This window comes from Leucoraja erinacea, chromosome 30 (genome assembly GCF_028641065.1).
Source record: "Leucoraja erinacea ecotype New England chromosome 30, Leri_hhj_1, whole genome shotgun sequence".
NCBI classification, from domain to species: domain Eukaryota; kingdom Metazoa; phylum Chordata; class Chondrichthyes; order Rajiformes; family Rajidae; genus Leucoraja; species Leucoraja erinaceus.
This window is the reverse complement of record NC_073406.1, coordinates 23,146,544-23,166,017: the sequence shown is the minus strand read 5'-3', so window position 1 is coordinate 23,166,017 and position 19,474 is coordinate 23,146,544. Positions and strand designations below refer to the sequence as shown.

General features: G+C 43.7%; 1 protein-coding gene across 2 annotated transcripts in view; it reads right to left on the bottom strand.

The window, feature by feature from the left end:
• The window catches only part of LOC129711746 (tumor necrosis factor receptor superfamily member 5-like), a 47,630-nt gene that overhangs the window by 1,118 nt on the left and 27,038 nt on the right, over positions 1 to 19,474 (bottom strand). For both annotated transcript variants that reach the window (XM_055659669.1, XM_055659670.1), the window contains 7 exons: positions 18,940 to 19,042; positions 13,981 to 14,106; positions 8,733 to 8,876; positions 7,600 to 7,693; positions 4,824 to 4,996; positions 4,032 to 4,057; positions 2,267 to 2,380 (listed from right to left, as the gene is read on the bottom strand). In XM_055659669.1, the coding sequence (XP_055515644.1) occupies positions 2,282 to 2,380; positions 4,032 to 4,057; positions 4,824 to 4,996; positions 7,600 to 7,693; positions 8,733 to 8,876; positions 13,981 to 14,106; positions 18,940 to 19,042 (765 nt within the window). In that variant the 3' untranslated portion in view covers positions 2,267 to 2,281. The remainder of the gene's footprint in view (positions 1 to 2,266; positions 2,381 to 4,031; positions 4,058 to 4,823; positions 4,997 to 7,599; positions 7,694 to 8,732; positions 8,877 to 13,980; positions 14,107 to 18,939; positions 19,043 to 19,474) is intronic.

Sequence of the window (19,474 nt, the reverse complement as noted above, 5' to 3'; positions counted from 1 at the left end):
ATTTTATTGATGCATTGAAGGACAGACAAATTTACCACTGTCCATTGGACATTCTTGATACATTGTTTTTGACAATCCCTGCTTCTTCATCCCACGATTATGCTGCATGTTGAGTCAGAGACACATGACAATATATCGCAGTTAGAAGGAAGAGAAACAGAAAATGGGTAACCAACATAATAATGGAGGACAAAAATGCTGGAGAAACTCAGCGGGTGAGGCATCATCTATGGAGCAAAGGAATAGGCGACGTTTCGGGTCTCGATTCGAAACATCGCCCCATCAGTCTGAAGAAGAGTCTCGAGACCCGAAACGCCGCCTAGTCTTTTGCTCCATAGATGCTGCCCACCCGCTGAGTTTCTCCAGCATTTTTGACTACCTATGATTTTTCCAGCATCTGCAGTTTCTTCAGCATAGTAATGGAGGATACTAAGTTGAAGAGAAAAAGTTAAGGATACCAAAGTTAGTGATAGGCCTGAAAAATTGGGAGAAATTTAGAATCTATCAAAGTACAATAAAGATAAAAACAGAAAATATACCTCGAGAGCAAACCAGGAAGGACTGTTATAATAGGAGTTGTTCCAAGTAGATAAAGGGAAGACAGTGGTCCATGTAAACTTTAGGTACTTGAAAAATATGCTGGGTAGTTTTATGAAACAAGGAAACGACAAGGGGTAAACAGATATTTTGCATTGGCTTCACAGTAAGTCACATGCTGTGAAACAGCAAGTACTATGAAAATCTAATTAATCCAATTCATACTGATCATGGGGTGGGAGATTGCAACCTTCATAATCAACCCGGCGTGCACAATCAATAAGATCAAATAGAACAAGTTGTTGAACAACTTTAGGCTGTGCACGCCATAACCAAGAAGATACTGAATCATGCTTGGGGATGAATTAATATCATCATCAATAAAAATGTAGTCCTGGGTAAACTAGTGGGCCTAAAAACAGAGATGTCCTCTGATGGCTTGTGTCTGGGATCCTGAAGGAAGTGGCCATTGCTGAGTGGATGCATTGTTTGCAATCTTCCACAAATCCTTACATTCCGGAGAGGAACCAGAGCATTGGAAAAAAAATCAATGCAAAGCCAGAAGGAGGGAGAAAGCAGCTCACTAGAGGTGGATAAACATAGCATCTGTTGTTGGAAAAAATGGTAGAACCAATTAATTAAGGAATTAATAAGCTGAGAAATAGACAACAGACAATAGGTGCAGGAGTAGGCCATTTGGCCCTTCGAGCCAGCACCGCCATTCAATGTGATCATGGCTGATCATCCCCAATCAGTACCCCGTTCCTGCCTTCTCCCTCTATCCCCTGACTCTGCTATTTTTAAGAGTCCTATCTAGCTCTCTCTTGAAAGCATCCAGAGAACCTGCCTCCACTGCCCTCTGAGGCAGAGAAATAATTTAATCAAACAAAGGTAAAATTATATGTGGCAAGTATTTAGTTTTTTGAGTATTGTTGATGCATTCAGGGAAGATGAGATCGCAACAGAGAGACGACAGAGATGTACGTGGATGTTGACAGGAATGGAAAATTGTATCTATGAAGAAAGATTGGATGAACAAGATAGCTCTCTTTGGAACAGTGGAGTCTGAGGGAAAATCCAATTGTGGTATAATCTCAGACCATATACATTAATATAGAGTAAATACGCAGGACCTATTTTGCTCAATCACCAAATCATACATAATAAAATAATTAACAGGTGACCCCAGGTTTAGAAGACTGATGTATTGGAATCAGAAATTACACAAATTTACCTGTAAATAATTAAATAATTTTTCGAAATAATGAAGTCAAGTTACAGAAATGCACACATCTCCAGTAGTTATATAAAGGCAGCAGCGACCTAATTCAAGACAACCTGTCTTCAAACAAAAACAGTTTCTACATTGTCTCCCAAAAATAATCAAATAGCCAGTGAGTTGGATGTTGTTGGTTGCAACCACCTCAATGCAAAGACAATTACAGTGGGCTGTGATAAAAATGAAGCCATTACAACCACATCAATAATACTGTGAGTTACTGATTTTTCCTAGAACAGAACCTGACAAAAAGGAAAGGTTTGAAGCAGAACATTCTCACCATTGCTTTCCCTAAAACAAACTACCAGTCAGCATGTAAAAAATGGGAGATTTGGTTGAGGCTCAGAATGTTGCAGGTACTGCATCCCAACATGCTATCCAGCTATAGAATACAGAAAATTATTCAACTTGCTGTGTGAAGTATTTGAGATGTTACTGGAATATACTCACTTCAATCTCTTTATACTAAGGCTGCTGGTTATTTGCTAGAGGTATTGTTGTTGGATCAGATGGATGCTCATTGATGTTATTACCAGCTGTAGATGGTCTGTTACCCTTGCCAATCTGTAGAGATGGACACATTATGAAACTTGCAAGTTTGTAAAATTACATTTTTAAAGTGATTTACTTGTCATTGTTTGACAATGAAAGCAACAGAATATTTACACCACAATGTTTGGCACTGACTCTCATTCTTTGGTTAAATTGTCAGGACATCTTTCATGGCACTCTCCATCTTCACGTTGAATGTCAAATGTTGTCCATAGGCCACAAGACTATCTATAGTCCTCCTCATCAGCCCTGGTACTGCCGCCCTCACTGTGCAGTACTGGCTCCCCAACAAACTCCCTGCCTCCCACATTTCACCTGATCACTTGAACAAACCTCTTGCCCCCCACAACATCACAGACATTACATCATCTCAAGTAGTTTGTAATTTCCTTTCCTCATGCTCACCGCTGATATCCAATCTTGAGCTGTTCTTCATTGCCTGAATAGCTTCTCTTTTGTGACCTTACCCTGAGATATAACGTACACCAATGCTGATGACACCTCTGCCTTCAAGCACACTAGATCATTTAACGATGGCAGGGTGTGGATCTATGGGCATCCCTAAGATGACGATCCTTGCTGTATTGCTTGCAACCTGGAATACTGTATTTAGTGTTCATATTGTAGCCTCCTCCACATTGGAAAACACAAATGAAGATTTGGTCACAGCTCTCAGTCTACAGGGGTAATTCTGAACTTCCCATTATCTGTCACTTTAATCCTTCATCCCAGTCCCACTCTGATCTATTTGTCTGTGGCTTCCTGCATTGTTGTAACAAGACATAATGTTAGCTTGATTAACTGCATCTCATCTTCCATCTCAGCATGTTGCAGTCTTCCAGTCTACGGAATCTTCAGGTAACTCACTTTCTCTGCCTGTATCAGAACTGACCATTGACTATGTTATCCTTCTTTGATCTTGGCAGTTTCACGATATTTTAAATGTCTCTGGCTATATCATCACTCTCTCACTGCCGCAGTAAACCTCAAATTCTCCCTGTGGTATCTATGATCTCCAACAATCACAGTTATTCCCTTTGACCTATCTATTCGACCTGCTCAGATCGATCTCCTCTCCTGCCAGTCAGCACCGCGCGGATTAATCTCTTCTCCTGGCACTTCACGGGACGGTACGCCCCATCCTGCGCCATCGTGTCTTTACTGGAGCTGAGGATGGCCGGCGAAGGTCTCCAACCGGACACCACTTTCTGAGGGACCAGAAGCAGCCTATCCCAACCCAGCGTTGCCGATGTCGCCAAACGGAAAGCGGAAACTCTCATCCAGGTGGAGAACGACCAGTGCCCTCTGTGAATCCCCATTGCATCGTCAGCTCCAGCCCCTACCCCTCTGGTCTCCATCGCTGGCTCCTGCCCCCCTCCCCCGTCATACCCTCCTCTCCCCCATGGCTCTTCCTCCTTCTTTTCTCCGAGCTCTCACTCCCCTCCCCCAACCCCCACACCGCCCACGCATACCCGCTCCCTAACACCCCCCCCTTCCCCCCTCACACATCCCTCCTCCCCCTCCCACACCCCTCCCGCCCATATAGACATCTCCCTTAACCACCCCACACCCTCCCGCCACACACCCCACCCCACTTCCCGGGAAATACAATTTAATTTAATACACATGACCTTTAAATAATGGTGAGATATTATGTACTTACCCCATTCTTTCGTCCTTTAGAGAAACCTATCAGAAACAAAAATGTAAGGAGGTTTTCAGTATAAATACCGTGAAATTGGTTTAGCATATCTTTAGTCTCTCATGTTTAAATCAGTGATTTACAAACTATTCTGCCAGTTATATGCCACAACGGTTCTCTTTGGCTCTGATCAGCGTGACAGAAGATCCCATTGTAGCCAGATGGGGTTTACTTTAAATCAATTATCAGTGTTGTGATAATGCTGGGAGTGGGATATACAACAGCTCAGGGTGTATATTGTCTGAAGTCTGACGGCAGCACCACAGCAGCAGGACCAAACAGGCATGAGTGGCCGAAGCAGAATTCTTCAGAACCACACTCAGGCAAAAGAATAAGTAGTTGTTAATCAGCAAGCAGAGCAGCAGAATAGAGAGGTGAAAAAGTAGCAAAGGCATGGCTGAGGATTTCAGTAAAGGAGGAGCTGATGCACGACAGAGGCAAGTGCAGGAAGTGAAAACAGGCCGTCTTCATAGTGGTGTGAATGTATGCAGAAAATCCCAGTTCTAGGTCAAAGACAACATCGAGGTGGAGAATGACTCCTTCAGTGGAAATAATGACAATTAACAAAACTGGCAATTTTAGGTCTTTTAGTACAGCGAGCAAAAAGATTGGTTCAATTCAGTCGAACAATAATTTGGTGATTGTAAATACCAACATGAAAAAATTGATAATCACTTCCAAACTGGCTAAAAAAAAAACATTGGATTCAGAAAATGATAACAGAAAGATGTAAACAATAAATGAATAACATACGTGGTCTGTGTTTATGATGCCTCCAGAAAAAAATTGCCCCAATTACAATCAAAGCGATAACCACAATTGCGACAACTGAAATGAGTATATGCATTAATCTGGAATTTTGTGCACACTTTACATCAGCTTCACTGCTTCCACGTTCATCCAGTTGTAGATTGAGCTTTTCACATCTGGATAATTGACAGAAAAAATAAATGAATACAAGCATTCCCAAAGGTTGCTTTGTTCAAGTAAAATGAATCAGTTACAATTAATCTATTATTGAAATGTCATTGATACGCCAGCTTTCTGAGGTTTACCACTTTTGGCATTATAAGGACATCAGGAATAGGTCAACCACTCATCTTCAAAACAGTTCTACAGCATATTTACGTTTCACCAGCGTGAGCAGACATGACCTTGGTTTAACACCTGTCCCTGGGCAATGCACTGGGATGTCAGCCCTGATTCTCATGGATCACATCTTTCCAACTCAGGTGAAATGCTTTGTGCCACACCCAGCCCCTGCTCTTGTTAAGCACCGTTATTATAGACGTCCCTTTAACGAGGGTGGGGACCTCAAGCTGTTGTTGTGTGAGGTTGAAGATTTCCATGAAACCTCTAGCCAGTTGCTTTGCACAGGTTTTGAGAATATAGGTACACCAATAGGGTCGTTTGCTTTCAGAGGTTCACAATTGTAAAGTATGTTTTGAAGTTTGCCTTGGAGACTGAGATCACCGGGTCATGTGGGACTGCACGGGCTCATGATGGCACATCATTATTCTCCCTTTCAAAGTCAGCAGAGAAAACATTGAGCTCGCCTTGGAGTGACACGTTACTGTCACTTGCGCTACTCCATCTCACGCTGATTGAAACATTGGAGTGAAAGCCATGCCATATTTGTTGAGTGTCCATTGGAGCCACTAGTTTAGCGCAGAAGAATCACGTCACATTCCCAGTCTTTCTACTCTATTCTTTCACACCTATATCAGAGCTCCCAGTTGTTTCCATTCTTAAGTTTACAATGACAACAAAAGAATCAAATCTCATTACCCATCAGAGGCACATGGAAATAAATGTGGTTATTTTTGATTTGGTTGAGGGGATTAAACATTTTATGGCCAAGTTTGCAGATTATATGAAAATAGGTGGAAGGGCAGGTAGTGTAGAGAAAGCAGGGACTCTGGACAGTTTGGGAGAGTAGAATGGAATATAGTGTAGCAAAGTGGGGAGTCGTGCATTTCGCTAGTAGGAAGAAAGGCGTGGACTATTTTCTAAATGGGGAAAGAATCCAGAAATCAGAGGTGCAAAGGGACTTGGGAATGCTGGTGCAGGATGCCCAAAAAGTTAATTTGCCCATTGAATCGGTAGTGAGGAAGGCAAGTGCAATGCTAGCATTAATTTTAAGAGGCTAGAATACAAAACCGGGGAAGTAATACTGAAGCTCTATAAGGTGTTGGTCAGACTGCATTTGCAGTAGTGTGAGCAATTTTGGGCACCATATCTGAGGAAGGATGTGCTGGCTCTGGAGAGGGTCCAGACGAGGTTTACAAAAATGATCCCAGGAATGAATGGGTTAAAATATACTGAGCGTTTGACAGCACTGGGCCTGTACTCACTGGAGTTTAAAATAATGAGGGGGGAACCTCATTGAAGCATACAGAATAGTGAAAAAGTTGGAGAGGGTGGATGTGGAGAGAATGGTTCCACTAGTTGGAGACTCTAGAACTAGAGGTCATAGCCTCATGAATTAAAGGACGTTCTTTTTGGAAGGAGATGAAGATAAATTTATTTAGTCAGAGGGTGGTGAATCTGTGGAATTCTTTGCCACAGAAGGTTGTGTAGGCCAAGTCAATTGATATTTTTAATGCAGAAATAGATTCTTGGTTAGTACAAGTGCCAGGGGTTATAGGCAGGAGAATTGGGTTAGGAGGGAGAGATAGATCAGACAGGATTGAATGGTGGAGTACTTGATGGGCTGAATGGCTTAGTTTTGCTCCTATCACTTATGACCTCAGTTAGTCTTGGATATAATTCTAGTTACAAAGCTATACTTAAACTATTATGACAGTTAAATTAAATGATAAAGTAGAGATAGGAATTTTATTTTTATTTTAAAGCTTAGTAATACTCACAACAGAAAATGCATCACCTTAATTGAAAGTAAATATGCAGGACTGCTGATATTTTTACCAGTGTTAAGTGTGATTGACTATGTCAGAATTATCCAGCATTATCTAATAGTTGTAAAGTTTCAACGTTTAGCTGAATTAAATTATGAGGGTATTACAGGAATCTGAAACTTCTCTGTGGTGTGGTGGTTATTTTGAGTATGAAGAAAAGTACTTCTGGTCTTTCTAAGCTCTGAGGACCCAGTAATCTCTGAATTAAATGTGACAATCATTATGATTGTTCTAACTGGGATTTGCTGACCAAATGCTAAAGGTTCCCAGGTGTGCCTGAAGGGAAGATCCACAATGCAACAATTCACTGTCACCAAGGGCAAGATAAGAAGGAGGGAGATACTTTGCAGATGTACTACGTAACATGGGTCACGAGGATTATTTTATTACAAAGAAAGAAGCACAGATCACGGAGATCAGAGAAAGCACAAAACAACATTTTGAACAAGGTTCCAACTTGTTAACATTACATTGGAGTAAATGATTAATTGTTTCTGAAAGGCACATTGTGAATGTCAGGAAGATGGGAACAGGACTTTGTGACGTGAGAAAAATCAACAAGAGGTTGAGTTTCCTGAACATGGATCACCATGGATTTTAAAAGTACTCACACTGTCCAGTTCTTGCACGCTTCAGTTGATGAATCACTGCCTGAAAATGTTCCTACAGGACACTCCTCACACACGGTATCTTTTACCGGTGTTCCTGAAAAATAAAATAATAAACATCAGGTAATTGTGGAGCCTGTAAATACTGGTGTTGGAAAGCTCTTCTCACTTTTCCATGCTCTCCAATTAAAAATAATTACTTCTCATTGCACCAAAACTAGTTTAACATTGAACAAAATAAACTTGCAGTTTTGTACCATCATTTCATCAATTATGAAGTTGTCGGCTTTCTGAAAACCTGACTTCACTGAATAGTTCTAGCGTTGCATAGGTGCAAAATTACCTGAACCCGTTTTATTTTACTTTTAACTTCCATGCAGCAACATTTACAAATATCTTCAGTCAGCTACTAGGGCCAAGAAATTCACCCATGCTCGCAGGGCACACTACTGCACACATAACACTTCCAGCTACTGTGTGTACAGTGAACCCAGCAGTGAACCCAGCATAAGTTTTGCAATAACAGTGTGAGGAGGAGGTAGCCACAGGAATATCAAAATGGGAATAAAGATATTAATTTTTATTTAGATTTACTTTCATTTATTATTGTCATGTGTACCGAGGTACAGTGAAAGGCTGAACAAAGAACTAGTGCTAATTAAGAAGTAGGGGATTTTAAGACATTCTGTAATCAGGAGTGCAGAGAGAGAGAAGCAATAAAATGGACAATAGTGACCGACAGTCAACACTGCTCAATAATGGATAAAAATGGTCAGTGGGACAAAGTTTTTTTAGAACATAAATCTAAAGACTATTCTATATTTGTGCAAAGGACTCATTGAAATAAACCCAACAAGGTGTAGATGCTACTTGGACTCCCCATGCAACGATCAGCTTGGAGCAGGCTCCCTTTTGTGCCAGTAATTTCAACGTCTTTGTCCAGAATTTAACACCACAGGCCAGTAAAGAATCACATGGTATTTCAGCGCAATTCCTTGGCAATATCCTGACTTGGTCAATTTTTCATTTACTGATTCTGTTATGCTGCTCGATTTTGTGGAGAGGATGGTCACGGTGATTACCACTTCTCACAGATAGCATTTAGCAATGGAACACATGGCACTCTAACAACCCACCTTTCCCTTTAACTCCTTGACCTGGTGGGCATGTTGTGTGTTTATTGGCCATCTGACAGTTTTCAATGCAGTAATATCCTTTTTTGGGCTCACATTTCGTATTGCGTATATAGGTACATTCTTCCTTAATTTGAAGTCCCAAATCTGTAAATAAAAAGTATTTGTCAGGTCCTAGGTGAATCAGTTTGAACTACTTTCTATTTTAATCCAAACAAAAGAAGCAGGATTTAGTTGTTTAACATCTTGTTCCTGCTCTGCCATTGGAAAGACCTTGTATCTCAGCATCTCCCTCAACACTAACCCCATATCCCACAATTCTCTCAAAACTATCATACAATTCCAGACACCTCAGCACGGGGAAATGTCAGATTCATACAAGCCACGTAAGAATGTTATGATTTCACGAGATTATCTCTCAGGCTTCTTTCTAAACTCAGTAGAATAAAGAGCCGATTTGCTTCATCTTTCCCCTCAGAACAATTTCTTATCCCAGGAATAGTTCTACCCCCTATCAAAAATATATCCATCCTCTACACATCATTCCAGATCTAGTCTCATCGTGGCTCCACCAACACAATACTCCTCTCTTCCATTATTTTTCTATCAAAGTGGATATCTGCACTTGTTTCCACATTATATGCCATTGTCCAACTCTCACACATTCACTTAGCCTGTCTTTTTTCCTGAAAGCTCTCCACATCCTCCTCTTGCCAACTACTTTGTTTCTGCATCAAACTTTAATCTGTTACTCTACAAAGTAAAAACATAGAAAATAGGTGCAGGAGTAGGCCATTCAGCCCTTCGAGCCAGCATTGCTAATCAATATGATCATGGCTGAACAGTTTTCCTCATCTCATTCCTAAATGGTCGACCCCTTATTCTTAAAATGTCACCCTCTGGTTCTGGACACCCCCAACACGGGGAACATTTTTCCTGCAACTAGCCTGTCCACTCCCTTAAGAATTTTATATACTTCTATAAGATCCCTTCCCATCCTTCTAAATTCCAATGAATACATGCCCATTCTTTCATCATATGTCACTCCCGCCATGATGGAAATTAACCTCCCCCTCATTTCCCTCCCTCTCCCCTCCTCCCTCATTCTCCCTCTCCTACCCCCTCCCTCTTTCCCTTCCTCCATTGCCTTTCCATCCCTCCATCATCTCTCCCCTCTTCTCTCGCTCCTCCCTCATCCTTCACTCCCTCTCTCATTCCCCTCAATTATCCCTCCTCCCTCACCCATCTTCCCTCATTCCCACATCTCTCCCTCTTTCCCCTCTATTATCTCACACACACATCCCCCCCTATCTCTCTCCCTCAGCCCACTCTGACTCTCCGCCTTCCCCCGGGTTCCATCTTTCAAGATGCCAGGAAACAAATAAAAGCTGGAAATGTAAATATTCAGCATATCAGCAGCATCCATCCAAACTGGCACAACCCACTTAATGTTCCTGCCAGCTGAACTTCTATCTCTCCTATCTTTGTTATCCTCTATTAAGATTAAGGTTTAAAGCAGATTTATGAAGTACATTATTCACACATAAAGTAGTTGGTATCTGGAATGAGGTGCCAGAGGAAGAGGTGGAGGTGGGAACATTAACACCATTTAAAAGGTATCTCCACAGGTACTTGAATGAGTAAGTCACAGAGTAATGTGGAACTAATTCAGATTCAAACTTTATTGTCATTGTGCAGTGTACAGTAGAGTACAGTACAGTGTACAGTACAGAGACAACAAAATGCAGTTAACATCTCCCCAGAAGAGCGAACATAGAATATGAGCAATAAATATATATACGTACATACAGACGTTGTAGTGCAATTTTGTTTTCTGGGATAAGGAGTATCTGGGGGGGGGGCGTCCGGCAACGGAGAGACCTGTAGCGCCTCCCGGGTGGTAGGAGGGTCAACAGACTGTGGCTGGGATGAGAGCAGTCCGTGACAATGCTGCTCGCCCTTCGCAGACATCGCTTGCTTTGGACAGACTCAATGGAGGGGAGTGAGGAACCGGTGATGCGTTGGGCAATTTTCGCCACCCTCTACATTGCTTTCCAGTCAGAGACAGAGCAGTTGCCTTACTGTGATACAGTTGGTAAGGATGCTCTCGATGGTGCAGCAGTAGAAATTCACCGGAATCTGAGGAGACAGATGGACCTTCTTCAGTCTCCTCAGGAAGAAGAGACGCTGGTGAGCCTTCTTGACCAGAGTTGAGGTATTGTGGGTCCAAGAGAGGTCATCGGAGATGTTGACCCCCAGAAACCTGAAGCTGGAAACACATTCCACCTCCGTTCCATTAATATGGATGAAGGCGTGCGTGCCGCCCCTAGACCTTCTGAAGTCTACAATGAGCTCCTTGGTCTTCTTGGAGTTAAGGGCCAGGTTGTTGTCAGCGCACCATGTTGCTAGGAGCTGTACCTCCTCCCTATAGGCTGACTCATCGTTGTTGCTGATGAGGCCAATCACCGTTGTATCATACTTGATGATGGTGTTAGTACCATGTACAGGTGTGCAGTCGTAGGTGAAGAGGGAGTAGAGGAGGGGGCTCAACACACCGCCCTGTGGAACGCCGGTGTTTAGGGTGAGGGTTGAAGAGGTGTGCTTGTCTAACCTAACAGACTGGGGTCTGTTGGTTGGAAAGTCCAATATCCAGTTGCAGAGGGAGGGGTCGATGCCCAGGTCGCTGAGTTTGGTGATCAGTTTTGAGAATATAATGGTGTTGAATGCTGAACTATAATCGATGAACAGCATTCTTACGCAGGTGTCTCTGTTGTCGAGGTGCGAGAGGGCGGAATGATGTGCCGTTGAGATGGCATCCACCGTACTCCTGTTCTTGCGGTAGGCAAACTGATAGGGATCCAATGTGGGGGGTAGGCAGCCTTTGAGGTGTGCCAGGACCAGCCTCTCGAAGCACTTGGTGATGATGGGAGTAACTGCAACTGGGCGGAAGTCGTCGAGGCTCGCTGCAGTGGAGTGTTTCAGGTAATTCAGGTAATATCCACGTGAAGTACAATGGACTACTAAGATTGCACTAAGTTTGCTTGCATTAAGATAGTTGAGTTAACTAAAATGTAGTGAATATTGGCACTGGAGGAGATGCCAGGCAGCTTACCCCGAGGCGTTTATCACCATAGCCAGGGACTTCAAAAACCAACCTGAAAAATAATCACTCCCAAACTTCCATCAACATGTATCCTGCAGCACCAGAGGATTAAACACCCTCGACCACTGCTTACGACCGTCAAAGATGCCTATCGCTCTATCCATCGCCCTCACTTTGGGAAATCTGACCATTCAGCAGTGTTGCTTCTTCCTGCATACAGGCAGCAATTGAAGAGAGCACCCCCAGAGGTGATGACTGCACAGAGCTGGTCTGGGGAGGTAGTTCTCCCCTCTAATATCTCTCTCCCCCTCCCTTTCCCCCCCCCCCCCCCCCCCCCTCTCTCTCTCTCTTTCCCCTTCTCTCTTCCCCTCCTCCCCTTCACTCTCTCCCTCTCCCTCCACCTCCACCTCTCTCACCTCCGCCTCTTCCCCTCCCCTCTCTCCCACCCTCCATCCCCTGTCTCCCCTTCACCCTCCCTGCTCTCCTCCCCTCCCCATCCTCCTCATCCCCCTCTTCTCCCTTCCCCCCCCCTCCCCTTCCCTCCCCCCCTCCCCCTCTCTCCCCCATTTCTTCTGCCCCTCCCCTCCATCCCTCTCCCTTCTCCCCCCCCTCCTCACCTCCCCTCATCTCTCTCTCCTCCCCATCCCCCCACCCCTTCTCTCCCTTTCCCCATTCCCCCTCTCTCCCCCATCCTCTTCCTGCCTCTCCACCTCCACCTCCTCTCCATCCCATCTCCACCCTCCCTCCACACACCTCCCTCTCCTCATCTCCCTCCCCCTCTGCCCCACTCTCTTTGTCCTTCGAGATAGGGTGGGAATGTGGTAAAAGGAGCCAATGAGTAATATTAATATAATATCAAGGGGGGTGATCAGTGTGTGTGTGTGTGTGTGTGTGTGTGTGTGTGTGTGTGTGTTAGTGTGTGTGTGTGTGTGTGTGTGTGTACAGTGTGAGTGTGTGTGTGTGTGTGTGTGTGTGTGTGTGTGTGTGAGTGTGTGTGTGTGTGTGGGGGTGGGGGTGTGTGTGTGGGTGTGTGTGTGTGTGTGGGGGAGAGTGTGTGTGTGGGGGGGGGGGGGGGGGGGTGTGTTGGGGTGGTTGGTGTGTGTGTGTGTGGGGGGGGGGTGGTTGGTGTGTGTGTGGGGGGGGGTTAGTGTGTGTGTGTGTGGGTGGGGGGGGGGGTTAGTGTGTGTTTGACGCCACAACCTCCCCCCCACCCCCCCGCAACCGCACGTTGAATGGACGGGACTCTCTCTCCCTCTCCCCACCCTTCCCCCCTCCCCTCTCCACCCCTCTCCCCTCCTTCTCTTCTCCTCCAACCCCCCTCTCCCCTCCCCACTCACCCCTCTCCCAACTCCAACCTCCCTCTCCCCCCCTCCTCCAACCCCCTCTCCACTCCTCCACTCTTCCCCCCCCCCTCCCTCCATCCCCCCTCCTCTCTCTCCGCACCTCCCCACTCCCCTCTGTTCTCTTCCTCCCTCCTCCTCCCTTTTCCTCTCTCTCCCCCCCCCCCTTTCCCCTTCCTCTCCCCCTCCCTCCCTTCTCCCCTATTACTCCTCATCCCCCTCCCCATCCCCCGTGTGTGGGAGGAGGTTAGTGTGCATGTGAAGCCGCAGCTACCCCCGCAACCACACGTTGAGGGGTCGTTGAGCGGTCTCCCCTGCCTCCCCACTCCTCTCCCCCTACCCCCTCTCACCCCCCCCTCTACCCTTCCAAACCCCATGTGTGTGGAGGTGGTTAGTGTGCATGTGAAGTCGCAGCACCCCCCAACCGAGCGTTGAGGGAACAGACCCAGCGGGTCAGCACTTGGTCTAGTGTACAATAAAACTAAAAGTGCTTTCCTGTGAACTATGGTGTTCTAGAACAAACAGTGAGACTCAAAATGACGATTTAAAATCAATGAAAGATGATAAAATCATTGAAAATCATTGAAAGCAACTTTAGTTTAGTTTAGAGTTCAAAGATACAGCGCGGAAACAGGCCCTTCGGCCCCCCGAGTTCGCACTGACCAGCGATCCCAGCACACTAACGCTATCCTACACACACTCGCGACAATTTACAATTATACCATGTACAAGGAATTGAAGGAAATTCCGAACCTTGACGACTTGATCAAATCAGTAACTTTTCAGTCATATATATACAGATATATACCTCCATCACATGTCTTGCACTTAAAACATTTTTCAAGCCCATTAGGATGTTCAATATATTCTCCAGCTGTACATGGATTACAGACTGTGCCAGACAGAATAGTGCAGTGTTGAGCGACTACAGTCCCTGTAATAAAACAAAACGTGTACATTGGAGAAAGCCGACATGGAATCACAATGCTTGTCCTGCTATAAGGAAACCAGTTACAATGCAGTTTATTGCAAAAAAATATCTATTTATAAGCAGGGATGGCAGTATTTAGTCAAAGAGCTATATAGCATTGAAACAACCCTTCGGCCAACCTTGTCTATTCGAACAAATTTGACATATCGGGTTGGTCTCATTTTTATTTACTTCGATAGCTTTTTCTGGAAAAGTCCTCAGGGAGGTTGTTACATAAACACATCAAGGTGGGGTCTTTTTCTTTTGCAGTCACTGGGTATTGTGAATCACAATTAAAATCTGGTTGTGTTGTTTCGGTGGCTGCTGAGGTCAATGTAAAATTCACAGGGTAAACACCTAAGGCTCTCAATCCTACCTTGAATGTGTTTCCATTTTTAGTGGACAGAGATTCCCATTATCTAATAAGGCTTCACAAGTTTTTGAAGAGGCTTTGACTGGATCCTTTTGTCTGTCCATCTGGTAATTACCTACTACCACGGAGTGCAGAACAATTTGCTCCAGGAGTCTGCTGTTATGCCTGCAAATGACATGCCCATCCCATCAAAAAAACTGACTGTGATTATGGAGCTGTTGCCCTGGTAACGGTTGGTGATGTTGGATTGTTTATCCTACCAGTTGATTTGGAGGATCTTGCAGACACAGTGCTTTCTGACGTGGTGGGTATAGTTAGTGTTTGCCATTGAAGAGGCACCCATCACTACTCCCTTGTGGTTTGTAGTGTTAATCATCAAACACTCTTTTCCAGAGGCAAACATTATACTGGAGTACTGAAGGTGATGGTCAGCTTTATCACCGAGGTCTGCTTTCATGGAAAGATGGCTCTATATTAAACAACACCAGAAGTCTGAGTTGCTGTAATGTGGATGAAGTAATGTTTTCAAACCACTTATGATAAGTGATAACTTTCATAGAAGCCCCGACGCCAGGGAAGTTTACGTTACGTGTTTCTTCCACTGGTGCTGCATTTATGAAAAGGAGATATTTTCTTATTTCCCTGTAGCTTTCTCTCCATGCCCTTGCCCTTCCAATCTTTATTTTGCTGCTGCTGCCTGTCGTGTTGGATCGCATGGTTGTAGACCACTGGTCTGATTCAGAAATCATGAACAAAGTGCAAGCAGCAGGAGTCAGTGCTTTATCTCAGGGTTGGAGTTAATAGTGATGGCCATGCCTATTTTCCGGATTACCCAATTTAACCACCCGGGGGCCTCAGTGAGGATTCCACCCTGCTGTGTTCCTGCTCACAGCTTTGTAGAAGGCACTTGAATGAATCAAACACCCGCCAGCAGCAATTTTCATTCAAAAGCCTGTTCTGTCATGGGAAATATGTAGAAGAGGCATGGAAATGTGAACCTGCCAGAGAGCATCTTCAACATCATTTAGTTTGATCTAAAACAATATACCTGAACATTTATGTTCCAAAGTATACTTTGCCAAAATCTTGCAAATTTGTGAATCGAAAGAAAAAACATTATTAAAATAAATAACTAACAATATAAAACCATTAAAAATACAGGTTCTGGTCCGGCAGCAACCCTTGGTCAAGCATGTTTTGAATCTGGCGCCATTGGTTGGCAGAGCAGCCATAAGTGCCACCTTATTTACATTTCTATTTGCAAAATGTCTGTACATAAGAATTGTTGAGAATAAAAATTCAATCTGAAGGAATCTATGTGTAAAAAACAATCAACACAAAATTCATGCAGAGAATTGAAAGTGTACCAAGGACAAAGGTCCATGGGCTGCTGGATCACAGCAGGAGGCCATTTAGGAGATGTGCAAAATGGACGAGCAGGCTTAGGGGCTGGACATAGGTTTACGTAGTGGGTTCTCATGCGGTGTTCTTAGGTCTCTCGGGCTGGATTAGAGTGTTTCAACATGTATAACCATTAAATCCTCTGAGAATTGGCCATATATATATATATATATGAGAAACTTAACTGATGTTTAAAAATATTAAACCAAAACTTTCAATATAAACAAGATTATATTTTTCTATATAGCTATATTTTTCAATGGATAAAGTTAACTTTATTGATTAAATAAAAGATTATTCATTCCACATTTCACTTCAACAAAATCATGACTGCAGCACTTACGAAAGCTAAAGGAAAATAACCATATAACCATATAACAATTACAGCACGGAAACAGGCCATCTCGGCCCTACAAGTCCATGCCGAACAATTTTTTTTTCCCCTTAGTCCCACCTGCCTGCACTCGTACCATAACCCTCCATTCCCTTCTCATCCATATGCCTATCCAATTTATTTTTAAATGATACCAATGAACCTGCCTCCACCACTTCCACTGGGAGCTCATTCCACACCGCCACCACTCTCTGCGTAAAGAAGTTCCCCCTCATATTACCCCTAAACTTCTGTCCCTTAATTCTGAAGTCATGTCCTCTTGTTTGAATCTTCCCTATTCTCAAAGGGAAAAGCTTGTCCACATCAACTCTGTCTATCCCTCTCATCATTTTAAAGACCTCTATCAGGTCCCCCCTTAACCTTCTGCGCTCCAGAGAATAAAGACCTAACTTATTCAGACTATCTCTGTAACTTAGTTGTTGAAACCCAGGCAACATTCTAGTAAATCTCCTCTGTACTCTCTCTATTTTGTTGACATCCTTCCTATAATTTGGCGACCAAAATTGTACACCATACTCCAGATTTGGTCTCACCAATGCCTTGTACAATTTTAACATTACATCCCAGCTTCTATACTCAATGCTCTGATTTATAAAGTCTAGCATACCAAAAGCTTTCTTTACCACCCTATCTATATGAGATTCCACCTTCAAGGAGCTATGCACGGTTATACCCAGATCCCTCTGTTCAACTGTATTCTTCAATTCCCTACCATTTACCATGTCCTATTTTGATTTGTCCTGCCAAGGTGTAGCACCTCACATTTATCAGCATTAAACTCCATCTGCCATCTTTCAGCCCATTTTTCCAAATGGCCTAAATCACTCTGTAGACTTTGGAAATCCTCTTCATTATCCACAACACCCCCTATCTTGGTATCATCTGCATACTTACTAATCCAATTTACCACATCTTCATCCAGATCATTGATGTACATGACAAACAACAAAGGACCCAACACAGATCCCTGAGGCACCCCACTAGTCACCTGCCTCCAATCTGATAAACAGCCATCCAACATTACCCTCTGGCTTCTCCCATTCAGCCACTGTTGAATCCATCTTGCTATTCCTGCATTTATACCCAACAGTTGAACCTTCTTAACCAACCTTCCATGAGGAACCTTGTCAAAGGCTTTACTAAAGTCCATATAGACAACATCCACTGCTTTACCCTCGTCAATTTCCCTAGTAACCTCTTCAAAAAATTCAAGAAGATTAGTCAAACATGACCTTCCAGGCACAAATCCATGTTGACTGTTCCTAATGTCTTTAGTTTAGTGCAAGCAGCAGGAGTCGGTGCTTTATCTGTCCTTCAGCCCACTATGTTTGTACTGACCAGCGATCCCCGGACATTAACACTACCCCACACACACTAGGGACAATTTTACATTTATACCAGGCCAATTAACCTACAAACCTATACATCTTTGGGGTGTGGGAGAAAAACAATGATCTTGGAGAAAACCCATCCAGATCACAGGGAGAAGGTACAAACTCAGTACAGTATTAGAAACATAGAAATTAGGTGCAGGAGTAGGCCATTCGGCCCTTCGAGCCTGCACCGCCATTCAATATGATCATGGCTGATCATCCAACTCAGTATCCCGTACCTGCCTTCTCTCCATACCCCCTGATCCCCTTAGCCACAAGGACCACATCTAACTCCCTCTTAAATATAGCCAATGAACTGGCCTCAACTAACCTCTGTGGCAGAGAGTTCCAGAGATTCACCACTCTCTGTGTGAAAATAGTTCTTCTCATCTCGGGTTTAAAGGATTTCCCCCCTTATCCTTAAGCTGTGTCCCCTTGTCCTGGACTTCCCCAACATCGGGAGCAATCTTCCTGCATCTAGCCTGTCCAACCCCTTAAGAATTTTGTAAGTTTCTATAAGATCCCCTCTCAATCTCCTAAATTCTAGAGAGTATAAACCAAGTCCATTCAGTCTTTCTTCATAAGACAGTCCTGACATCCCAGGAATCAGTCTGGTTAACTGTCTCTGCACTCCCTCTATGGCAATAATGTCCTTCCTCAGATTTGGAGACCAAAACTGTACGCAATACTCCAGGTGTGGTCTCACCAAGACCCTGTACAACTGCAGTAGAACCTCCCTGCTCCTATACTCAAATCCTTTTGCAATGAAAGCTAACATACCATTCGCTTTCTTTACTGCCTGCTGCACCTGCATGCCTACCTTCAATGACTGGTGTACCATGACACCCAGGTCTCGCTGCATCTCCCCCTTTCCCAATCGGCCACCATTTAGATAATAGTCTGCTTTCCCGTTTTTGCCACCAAAATGGATAACCTCACATTTATCCACATTATACTGCATCTGCCAAACATTTGCCCACTCACCCAGCCTATCCAAGTCACCTTGCAGTCTCCTAGCATCCTCCTCACAGCTAACACTGCCCCCCAGCTTAGTGTCATCCGCAAACCTGGAGATATTGCCTTCAATTCCCTCATCCAGATTATTAATATATATTGTAAATAGCTGGGGTCCCAGCACTGAGCCTTGCAGTACCCCACTAGTCACTGCCTGCCATTGTGAAAAGGACCCGTTTACTCCTACTCTTTTTCTGTTTGCTTTCTGGCAAAGACAGTATAAAATATTGGCTATCACTTACCCGCGGCGCACAATGAGCAGCAAGTACCACCATGTTCATACTCCCCTCGATCACACGCAGTTACTTGTGAAAGATGACAAATCAGTAATAGAACGAAAAAAATCTGTAATGATATAATTACATTTAGGGATTAATAACTGAAAAAATATATATTTAGAAATAGTATCACTGTTTTAAAATATCATGGATTAAAAAAAAATATTTTATTTCATTCTAGTGTGCAGCTCTATGGCAGTACTGCTTGATATTAATAAAGAGCAGTGCTGTTTTCCATGGGATGATCAGCAACATTTACTGGCAGGTTTTCAACAGAGTTTGAAGATTTTTTTTTAAATAATGCAAAATACTATTTATAGGCTGGCATAAAATTGTAGCTACACAAATACTTGTGTCCTTTTACAGAAAATGCTGTACATGCTTGGCTTGTCAAGCAGAATATCTGGGAAATAAATAGAGTCAATGCTTCTGGTTCATACGTTCCAGGAGCAGAATTATGCTAAATGGCCCATCAGGTCTACTCCGCTATTCAATAGTG